This window comes from Anarhichas minor, unplaced genomic scaffold (genome assembly GCF_050575085.1).
Source record: "Anarhichas minor isolate MPS153535 unplaced genomic scaffold, ASM5057508v1 ptg000017l, whole genome shotgun sequence".
NCBI classification, from domain to species: domain Eukaryota; kingdom Metazoa; phylum Chordata; class Actinopteri; order Perciformes; family Anarhichadidae; genus Anarhichas; species Anarhichas minor.
In genome coordinates, this window is record NW_027466463.1 from 16758572 (window position 1) to 16769758 (window position 11187).

At 43.6% G+C, this 11187-nt stretch overlaps 1 protein-coding gene across 1 annotated transcript; it reads right to left on the minus strand.

The window, feature by feature from the left end:
* Nucleotides 1–103: 103 nt before the first annotated feature.
* Nucleotides 104–5213, minus strand: LOC142952013 (NACHT, LRR and PYD domains-containing protein 3-like). The gene is made up of 10 exons (XM_076093974.1): nucleotides 5112–5213; nucleotides 4815–4975; nucleotides 4446–4586; nucleotides 4300–4371; nucleotides 2417–4205; nucleotides 1798–1959; nucleotides 1534–1707; nucleotides 1286–1453; nucleotides 979–1025; nucleotides 104–899 (listed from the first exon to the last, which is right to left on the minus strand). Exons 2-10 carry the CDS (start codon nucleotides 4858–4860, stop codon nucleotides 379–381), a joined length of 3120 nt encoding a protein of 1039 aa, XP_075950089.1. The 5' UTR covers nucleotides 4861–4975; nucleotides 5112–5213; the 3' UTR covers nucleotides 104–378.
* Between the last annotated feature and the right edge of the window lie 5974 nt (nucleotides 5214–11187).

Below are 11187 nucleotides of genomic sequence, written 5' to 3' on the forward strand. Positions count from 1 at the left end.
ACATTATGCTACATGTCAACAGTGTCACTATGTAACCGTAATACTCGAGATGGGTCTTGATCTCAAAACCGCTTTCTGAAGGTCTCGCATTTTTACTCGGTAATGTCTTGTCTCAGAAAGACTTTTATTTCAAGTAATTAAAAAATGACAGTAGGCTACAATATACTGTGATAAAATACAGTAAAATACTGTTGAGTAGAAACTAATGTTTCATATACAGTTAATAGCATTACACTATTACAGTAGTTTATTGTAAATAGAAAAACAGCAATGTGCTGGCAACTGTGCTGCCAGTGACGTACTGTAAATATACAAGGAAGTGGTTTACAGTGACTTGGTTTAGGTGGTTTTGACCACCTTAACACTGCCAGGTAATATCTAGCACAAGAACACTGTGGAGTCAACCCAGCCAAGACGAAACCCTGGGTAGACGGGCTCAGTGAAGGTGGTGTGGAAGGTATGGAGGAGGGTCAGTGCACCACAGGACGCCCTGAAGAAGGACAGTTCCCCCGCTGACCAGTCCAGATAGACTCCTACTTTATTGGTGTTGGGTGGGGTGGTTACAGCAGTGTTCATGTCCTTGTGCCAGGCCCTGTAGCTGTCTTTGGTGCAGTTTAGTCCCCAGGAACAGTCATTTTTGCCTAACCAGCTGTCCTGACCCTCTCCCTCCCTGCACATCCTTCTGTAGGCGACTCCTATGAAAGCTCTCCCACTCCATTCTGTCTCCCAGTAGCAGCGGCCAGTCAGCCCCTCCGTGCACAACACCTGAGTCCAGAAATCAAACCTTTCTGGGTGATCAGGGTACGGCTGCTTGGTCCAACGCAACGCTTTCCTGTTTCCCTCGGACAGAGACAGGTCTCTGTGAGCTGTGTTTGGGTCCAGGGTGAGTTTGTTGGTGTCTGATGATGGAACAGAACAAACATGTCAGTCAGTATTATACATTACTGAATGCTGTTTTATGAAGTGCTGGTTACTCACATTTCTTTGGAGCTGGCTGTGCTCTGGATTCATCACACTGCTCCACACTAAAACATGACAGAAGACCAGACACTTGTATCATTAATGGGGTTAAAACAGTAAACCACCAATTTAGCATTTCAGGATCAAAGTCAATGCAGCAGAGATAACGTCTTTTCCTCTTTTATACTGAAAATGATATGGAGTAGATCATCTTGGGGATTTAGCTTAAAAAACTAACTTCTTACATGAAGATAGAAATTTCTTAAGACTGTTGACAATACAGCCCGAACATTTGTCGATACCAATGTATCTGTACCGCCACTACCTGAGTTCCTGCAGGCTGCATTGTGGGTCGTTCTGCAGAGCAGACAGCAGCTGCAGGCCCGACTCTCCCGGGTGGTTGTAGCTCAGGTCCAGCTCTCTCAGGCGGGATGAGTTCAAAGCAGATGCCAGGAAGGTGCAGCCTTCCTCTGTCACTCTGCACAGGGACACACTTCAAAAACACCAAGACATTTCATCCAATATATCTCCATAACAACAGTCCTGCTGTGAGATAACTCATCTGACACTCACATGAGTTTTTCCAGTTTACAGTGAGGACTCTCCAGTCCACAAGAGAGAGCTTTGACTCCTTCGTCCTGAAAGTCATTGTCAGAGAGGTCCAATTCTTTCAGCTGGCAGGAGGCTGAGCTGATAACAGAGGCCAGAACATCGGAGCTGCGCTCTGTTAAGTTGCAGCTCCTCAGTCTTAACAAACACAAAATACAGAAAAGATGTAACTTGCTTAGAACTCAAACATCTTTACTTGACCATGTGGGGTGGTTGTTGGGTTTTGACCTGAGTGTCTCCAATTTGCTGTTCTTCAGTCCTTCAGAGAGCAGTTTTATTCCGTCATCTGTCAGGTTGTTGTTGCCCAGGTCCAGCTCTGTAACCTGTGATGGGTTGATGCCCTTTGCCAGGTTTTCACAGCAACTCAAAGTGAGATTACATGCATGTAGACTGCAGGAGGAAAGGAAGTATGAGAAAGGTAAGTCATAGAGAAATATCCATATCCAGCTAGTTACTAACTTTATCTATCTGCTGTTTTGTGCCGGGCAGGTGGTGTAAAGTGAAAGCAATGCTTCTTAAGCTGAGAGGGACCTGCAGAGTCAGGTGATCAGTCATTTGATGAATCTCAGCTCCGCATATTTAGCTTTTTACACTGACAACTGGAATGAATTTGTTCCTTGTTACCTACCTAACCTTTTGTTTCCTATTATATTATATATCAACTGTACCCAGGTAAATAATCTTTCCACACATTGCAAGTGGTCTCAGGTACGACAGACCACAAGTTTCTTTGATCACTTATTCTTCATGCCAAAAATAATCCCAGCACTGAAGCTGGCTATCTTTAACTTTGGGGCAAAAAAAGAAAAAGCTTTAGAAGTACTATCTGTTTTTAGAAATCACTTACTTTGCCACTCTGGCTGTTTTAATGACAGGCAGCAGCCGAAGAAGACCTTCCTCTGACCTGGTGTAGTTGCTCAGGTCAAACACACTCAGCTCCTCTTCTGATGTCAGCAATACGAAGACCAGAGTGGCCCACTGGGCAGGTGAAAGTTTGGTTTTGTTGAGACTGCCCTCGCTGAGGTAGTTCTGAATCTCCTTCACGAGAGAGTGGTCGTTCAGCTCATTGAGACAGTGAAAGAGATTTAGGCATCTGTCTGGGGACGGACTTTCCTGGATTCTCCCCTTTATGTGTTTAATGATCTCCGTTCTTGTTCTTTGGTGTGTTCTATTGCTGGTCATTAGATGCTTCAACAGAGTCTGATTTGATTCCATAGACAAGCCCAAAAGGAAGCGCAGAAAGATGTCAAAATGTCCATTTTCACACCGCAAAGCCTTTTCTACTGCTTCTTTGTAGAGGATGAGCTCTGACGGATCTCTGAACAGGAAACGTCTGGAAGTGGACGACTTCTTGACCAAGACGTTGTTGTTTTCGTTGTTGAACGCGAGGTAGACGTACAGCGCAGCAAAGAATTCCTGGACGCTCAGGTGCACAAAGCAGAACATCTTCTCCTCGCACAGCGCCAGCTCCTCATTGAAGATCTGCGTGTAGACTCCTGAGAACATGGACGCCTGGCTGACTTCTATACCGTTCCGTTTGAGGTCGCTCTCATAGAAGATCAGGTGGCCCTTCTCGAGCTCCTTGAAGGCCAGTTTACCCAGCGAGATGAGGTTATCTCTCATCCAGTCAGTTTTTGACTCTCTTCTCCCAGGAAGCCTCTTCTTCATGGTCTCCACGTACAAGGACAAGAAGTGTATGTACATTTGAGTGAGGGTCTTTGGCGTCTCTTTACTGTCTCCCGTGGACAACTTCTTCTCAAGAACACTCGCCGCCATCCAGCAGAAGACTGGTATGTGGCACATGATGTGAAGACTCCTGTAGGATTTCACATGCGCGATCACCCTGTTTGCTAAGCTCTCGTCACTGATTTTCCTCCTGAAGTACTCGTCTTTCTGGGGGTTGTTGAACCCTCGCACCTCTGTCACTAGATCAACGTACTCCAGAGGGATCTGACCGGAAGCTGCAGGGCGAGATGTTATCCAAACAAGAGCCAAAGGAAGCAGCCTTGCCCTGATGAGGTTGATCAGAAGCACCGCAATCGTGGTCGTCTGCGTCACATCAGACAGTATTTCACTTTTGTGGAAGTCCAAAGACAGGCGGCTCTCGTCCAGCCCGTCCAGGATGAAGAGCATTTTGTTTTTACCATAAGTGAAGATTCCTGTGTCTTTTGTTTCGGGGAAAATGACACTGAGAAGCTCCACTAGACTGAAGGTTTTCTTCCTCATCAGATTCAGCTCACGGAAAGAGAGAGGAAATACAAACGCCAGGTTGGTGTTTGCTTCCCCCTCAGCCCAGTCTAGAGTGAATTTATTGGCAGATACGGTTTTTCCGATGCCGGCGACTCCCCTTGTGATCACAGTTCTTATGTAGTGGTCCCGTCCAGGTGGAGGATCAAAGAGGTGATTGCAGTGGATGGATCTCTCCTGGGCCACATGTGTCCTGGATGCCGTCTCAATCCGTCTCACCTCGTGCTCCTTGTTGACCTCACCACTTCCTCCCTCAGTGATGTAGAGCTCTGTGTAGATCTTATTGAGAGGTATCCTGTTTGCTTCCTTCGTCATCCCCTCGTACAAATGGCTGAACTTTCTCTTCAGAGTAGCTTTTAGTGTCTCTTGACATTGTGCAATCTTATCGTCTGAAGGTGGAAATGCATTCAAAGGTTAATCGTTTTTTTTTGTTTTTTTTGATATTTTTTAAGAATCAAAAACATTAAACAAGGTATTACTGACTTTGGGGCTGCAGGTCACCACAGTTGTCTGCAGTGTCATGGTTCAATTCTTCTTTCGATGAAACAATAGACCCTGCAAAAGAAGAAACAAGATCAGCACGGCCCAACCCCCAGTATCGGATACTCCCACGTCTTATATATATCTACCTCGGCTCGTTGAGAAGATATTGATGTTTATGGTGCCAACGCTAGAACCAATGATGGAGGGAGCGACCACACTGCCTCCGGTCTGAGCGGTGTAGCTGGGTTGAAAATGATGAACCGTGGCTTGAATAGAGGGAACTAACTCTGAGAAAAAACACAAAACTCAGTTTCAGTAGCTGGTTACGAAAATACCGTGTAGTGGAGCAGAAATTATTATTACAGCTAGATTTTAAGATGTTTCTGGTGCTTTTTTATCAATTGACAAATTCTATATTCATGGTTTTGGATTTGAACTCTTCCTCTTTACCCTCATAACTTGTTGGTCCAATTCATTGGCATAGGAACTTCTTATTCTTAATTTGACATCCTTACCTCGAAGAAAGTCGTCTGTTTCATCAGCAACAATCTTTTCCTCCATGTTTTTCTCATCTGCTCCCTCGTAGCCCCGGTGATTTCTGTGGATTGATACGTCTCATAGTTGTCTTGGTCTCGGGCATGAGACGGAGACTTTCCTGTACAGGTCCTTTAATTTACTTCCAGTGGATCAAATGACATTAAATTAAAACAAACATTCTTTCAGATACAGACAAAATACATACAAATACATACAAAATTCAGTCAGGGATTTTAATGAAATCCAATAGATTAAAAGTTGAAGGAAATGCTGACCTGCTTCAATCTCATCTGATTCACATACTGACAGCGGAGTGTTATTTGTGTGTTAAACAAAAAACGTGTTTTACTTCCTTCCTGGTTGAAGGTGAAGAAAACAGGAAGCTGGTGTTTCTTGTCTGCACCGTCTAGCACTATGTAAAGGCTCCTCGAATAAACCGCAGCTCTTAGAACAGTTTCATTTACTAGAAAATGTCAGTTGAATAAAAATTGCTGCAACATGTTTTTAGCTTTATTGGAAATTATGAGGATCTTTCTTTCTTTTTGTCAGTATTCTTATCATGAACATGTTCTATCATTTTACATTAGTTTATGAGAATTTAAAATCATGTAACATCTGCAAATTGAAGATAAACATACACTCCTCATTTAATATCATTACTTCAGTTCATTAAGAAACGAGAGTCTACAGTGGTGCCAGCAGCTCTGCGAGGCCCTGAAACACAAGCAATTAGACAAAATACAAGAGACTTAAGAAAACATCTTTATCAATTTAACATTAAGAAAAAATGCTGCGAATAGAGAAAACACATCCGAGTAGATAACATGATAAACTGCTCAGTGTTAGTATTGTGTAGAGTGATTTGAGCTAAATGCTAGCATGCCCACAATGCAAAATGCAAAATTGCTGAAATTAAGCAGGTGTGTTTATCATGTTCACCATCTCAACATTTTATAATTAGCACTAAACACAAAGTACAAATGAGGCTGATGGGAATGTCATTAGGGTTTGCAGAGATGTGGTGCTATGTGAAAAATCGGGGCATCACCAGTCATTGGGATTCATCCTCCACTGAACATATATATCTGTACAAAATGTCACCGTAGTTCATCTCATAGCTTTTGAGGTACTTCAGTCTGAACCAAAGCGGCGCACCGACAGACGGACCGACATTATCATCCCGAGAGCCACGCCACAAGAACAAGAACGCATAACACAGTGATAGAACTATTGTGACGATTTCATCAGTAATGTGTGATGAATTATTAAAGGTAATATATGTTCTTGAATCTGAAGCAGCCATTTTCTGTTATTACGTCACAGTGTGAGAAATCTTTGACTCACAGATCTGTAAAGAGCCTCCACTGATCATTTCTGTTGACCCCCTCATCATCATCATCATCATCATCATCGATTTCAACAAAAGCAAAATATTGGGGTGTTTTGGGGGTGAAAAAACAATTAGAAAATTCTGTTTAGTTAATCCTCCATCCATTATCTTGTTCAGGGTCGCAGGGGACTCGAGCCGATCCCAGCTGACATTGGGCGAAGGTAAGGTACAGCCTGGACGGGTCTCCAGACCATCACAGGGCCGACACATGGACAGACAACCATTCACGCTCACATTCACACCTACGGGCAATCTTAGAGTAATCAATTCAGCTAAGCTGCATGTCTTTGCACTGTGGGAGGAAGAAGAAGCTTCTTGCTGTGAGGCAACAGTGCTGCACTACACCACCATGCAGCCCCTAGTTGATCAATTTCTCTCAAAAATAAGTTTTTTTGTTCCATTTCTGTCTTCACACTCTGTCACTCGGGTCCTCTCCATCGAGCGACATGTAATCATTTCACCAGCGCAGTGAAGAACTGCTTTCTTTATTGGGTCTCAGTTTCTGTTTTTACAGTGACAGTTTCTACATGCTGCATCTTTGCCTGTTGAACAGATGGTGGAAGCAAAGTGCAAGTTGTGCCGTTTTACTTCCTCCATGTGCAGGACATGCTGTGACTGATATGAGTTCATTATAGGCAGATAGTGATGCCAATATTAGTTTGGACCGAGGCTGTTTTGTAGTTTTTTTTGGAATCCTTCCAAAAATTGCAAGTTAAAACATATCTAAGTATCTACATTACCTCAAGTAAATGATGTTGTACAGCAAATGTTGTATGTAACATTAAAGGATAAGTTTTTCAAGTCTGCCTTAAAATATTCAGGCACGCGTGAATGTTGAAACAGGTTGTTCTTGTTTTGAACATTCCTCCTGTTAACACAGAAACTGTTCACTCCTAAAAATGAACTTGTCCAATTGATTTGTCGAACTCAGACTGCCAAAGGCTCATATTTGATTCAGAAAAAACTTTGGAATATATATGAACGAGGACTGTAGACTTTGTTCTACATCACTTGTATTGAAAGTGCGTTAAAGAAGGGACCTTTTATTGGCCATTATAAACAGGAGGAACGATTAAAACCAGTTTCAGTGTTTAAACGAGCATCTGAATATGGTTTCAAGACAGACTTGAGAATCATGCACGTATCCTTTAATCAGAAGAAACTGCTTCAACATTGATGACTTAAATGAGATGATTTTGTCAGAGAGGACTTATTTTATATAAAAAAGAAAAATATTTTGAAATGCACGTAATTAAGGTAAAAGTAAAAATCTTTTAAAAAAGGTGAAATTAGTATAAATGTGTTGTTTCCAGACTACATAGCTGGCTTCTTACCACGAGGAAGCAAGTTCTTAATCTCGTATCTTCGGTGGCCTTGAATGCGGAAACTTAACTGCCATTTCCAGTGTGTTCACTTCTTTCAGTTAACTCTTGTTTACGTCGGTATTAGAAAGTGAAGCTGAACCTGAATACAAGTCAAGACAAACAAGAAAAGTAAAGATGCAAAGCAACTGAGCTAGTGACGCAACAATAGGATGCACACAGGAGAGCCGAGCGAGCTTATTTAAACTATTGTTAGCTGGTACTGATCAATCAAAAAAATGTAATTCTCCATCGCCACCATTTGCTGCCCACCTTTGTTTTTTTTGCATCCAATATTTTCACAAAGATTTTGTTAGTAGGAGCTGCTCCTTCCTCTGTGCATCCTTGTGCATGTTTTATACAAACAATGACTGAAAGTTTCACTTTTTCTGGTCTCAGCTGTATTTGTTCGCCGCTGCAACGGACCAGTGATGGACAGAACCTACATTACATTACATTAAAGTACCCCAACACTGCCAGTCTTAAAATAGCTACGATATTTGCATTATTGAATTGAAGATGAACAAAAAGAAGATTTCTATGCTGCCCAAGTTTAAAGGATATCTTCAATTTTTTTCAAGTCTGTCTCAATACAATATTCTCGTGCCCATATGTACGTTTAAAAACGTTTGGCTTGCTGTGATCATTCATACCGTTCACATTTTATAAAGTTGTCTGATGTTAATGTGCAGCATCCACTTCTGAGTTAATCGGATGAAGTGGGGATGAAAAGTTGCTGTGATTTTAATGTGAAATTCTCTCTTTGTGTTTACCTCAACCGTGTTGCTGAGCCGAGGTGGCGTGATATTAACACAGGAGTTTGTGCTAAAATTACTGTGACTTTGAAATGTGTTTTTGCACAGAACGAAGGCTGCGGATTTTGTTTCCCATCACTTACATTGACAGGACGTGACCTCTGAACGAAAGGGTTGATTCCAGCAAAACAATGGCACCAAATCCTCTGATGTAGATTTAACTTTCTCTCATTTATTAATTTACAAAACTGAGCTACAAACTGGCTACAACTGAATGTTGTTGAGCATCCCTGTGTTGCATAATGTTAATAAATTATCCTTGAACCCTTGAATCAGGAACGGGGGCTGACTGCATGTCACCTCTGATTTTTTGCTGCAATGTTCAAAAACGTACCGTTATTTATTTACACTGGCTGACTGAGCTGACTGAGCTGACGCTGGCATTTCATCAGCGACACCCTCCTTTTCACCCGGACAGCCACTCACACTCACACGCACACACACACACACACACACACACACTGATGCCGAGGCCGACGCTGTCCAAACGCGACCACGACCGTCCACAACTGAGCAGTTGGAGGTCAGTAGCTCCTTGCTCCAGGGCATCACGAAGGCATCTATCGAAGGAAAAGGGAAAACAAGAGTTACTCATCCCCCCCCCCCGCCCAGTCAGATTACGTCTCCAAAGCAGTACAGAACAGGAGTGTCATGACTCAGCTCTTGGCCTCGTCCACTCTCTCAGTTGTGATGATGTAACAGATGGCATATTCACCCTCATTAGTCACAACAAAGAAAAGAAAGTCATGCCTAAATGTTTCGCAGCTACTGGAGCTCTGATTGCACAATTAGTCTATTCTGGATTTCAAGCAGAGCTTCAGTTAGCCATGGGATGTCTGCTACAAACACAAATGTGATGATTTGGCTCATGCAGATCATACCACAGGACTGTTTTAGCTCCAAGAAAAGCATTGACACGTCAGCATAAATACGCTTCAAATAGCCCCATGCAAAAAGACAAGTGACATGAAGCTGGATGGAGAACATGCACAGCGCAAGATGTCTCCATTGACTAAATATGGTTGAACAAAAAGTCAGTCGTTTTCAAAAGTGCTGAGTCTGTTTTTTCACAGCAGGGTTCTTTCATGAGAACACGAAGTGATGTCAACGGACATAGCTGCCATCGTCATGTGACCTTTTCCACTGCAAAATGAAGAGGGAGGTTTGACATAGAGGGGGCTGGACAGCTTTCTCGTGTCAGGGTAAAGTCAGAGTCAGCTGGTGTTCTCGAGTCTTATGAGCGAGAACTGGAGTAACACACACATTAAGTGCATATAGTGAAGAATGGGGCTGCTCAAGATGAGAATGGATATAGGTCTGACTGCAGTAATACTACAATAATAATACTACAATATGGAAAATGGCACGCAGACTTTCTTTCTTTCTATCCCTCGACTGAGTGCCAATTTTCTGCTGGAACCATCCTACTTTCTCTTCTCCCGGCCTCCCGTGCTCTCACTCCTCTTCCCTCCTCTGCTCCTCTGTCTCTCATCAAGCGGGCAAGGCGTAGTGTGTGGTTGGCGTGAGATAACAAAGGCTGAGGAGTTCACCATTATATAACTTCTGTGGAGGCTGAGGAGGTGGAGGAAGAGGAGGAGAGGCAGCAGGGTTAGCACGTAGGAAAAGGAGGGCAGGAGAGGGCTAGTAGCCTACGTTGCAGTGCTTATTTGTCTTCCACATAACACACACACACACACACACACACACACACACATGCTGGCCTCCTTTTGCTGCTCTCCATCGCGCATTCAGCAGGCTGCACTTGCAGATATTGCCTCATAATATTTGAACCTTTTCAGCTTTTGTGTTCCCACGCAGGCAACCGCACATAAAGATTTTTCAGTGAAATCACAATTTGTTTTCTCTCTGACAGTGTCTATGTGCTGTTCGCTGTCCCACCTCTGAGCCAGAGCGCGGAGCGGGCTGTCACACACACACACACGCACACACACACACACACACACACACGACCACGCACACACTCACAGGGCCTCTCAAGCTCTATGGCTCCCTCCAGCCCCACCCGCCTGTCCTCTGATGGCCTCCCACTCATGCCACATTAAACATTTAGTGAGCCACTCTGGATCCGTGTGACACCATCTTTTAGCACCGCCATGCTAGCAGCCCTCACACTGTGGAAGAACATAGGCACGCTCGTCGGTGGAAACCCGATACAGCCGTCACTGTATTCCCTCTACTCATCCGCATCTCTATTATGCACATACACGGACGCAAAGGCAAAATCAGTGGTTCAGAAAGGCCTACTGTGTTCAGAACAAGACCTGCATTAATCAATATTGATCCCTGGAGAGAGTGTTTGTCCGTGCATGTGCATGCACTTATGCAATGTGTGTGTGTGTGTGTGTGTCATAGTTTGCCTCTCTGCTGCAGTGAGGTGTGACCCACGGTAGGGTGTATCCCAACCAGTGCAGTAAAATGCTGCTGTGATGTTCTCTGCAATATTTTGAAGATATGAGAAGGGACAGCGGACTAGATGTCAGTCAGTCAAACATGCACCATCGCGATATTTATTAACGGCATGTCTCCTAATTATGATCCACTACCCCCTAAATGTATTTAGACTAAATAAGGCAAAATAATTCTGCATCACCTCTTCACAATTTTTGTGACTTCATTGAACTAGAGGCCCTAGTCTCATGCTGCACGAGCCTATTCTCGCGAGGATTCCTCCCCTCTACCACACACACACACACCATCATCATCATCACTCCTCCTCCTCCTCCTCTCCCCAGCCCCTCCCTTTCCGTCTCTGCTCGCCTCTATC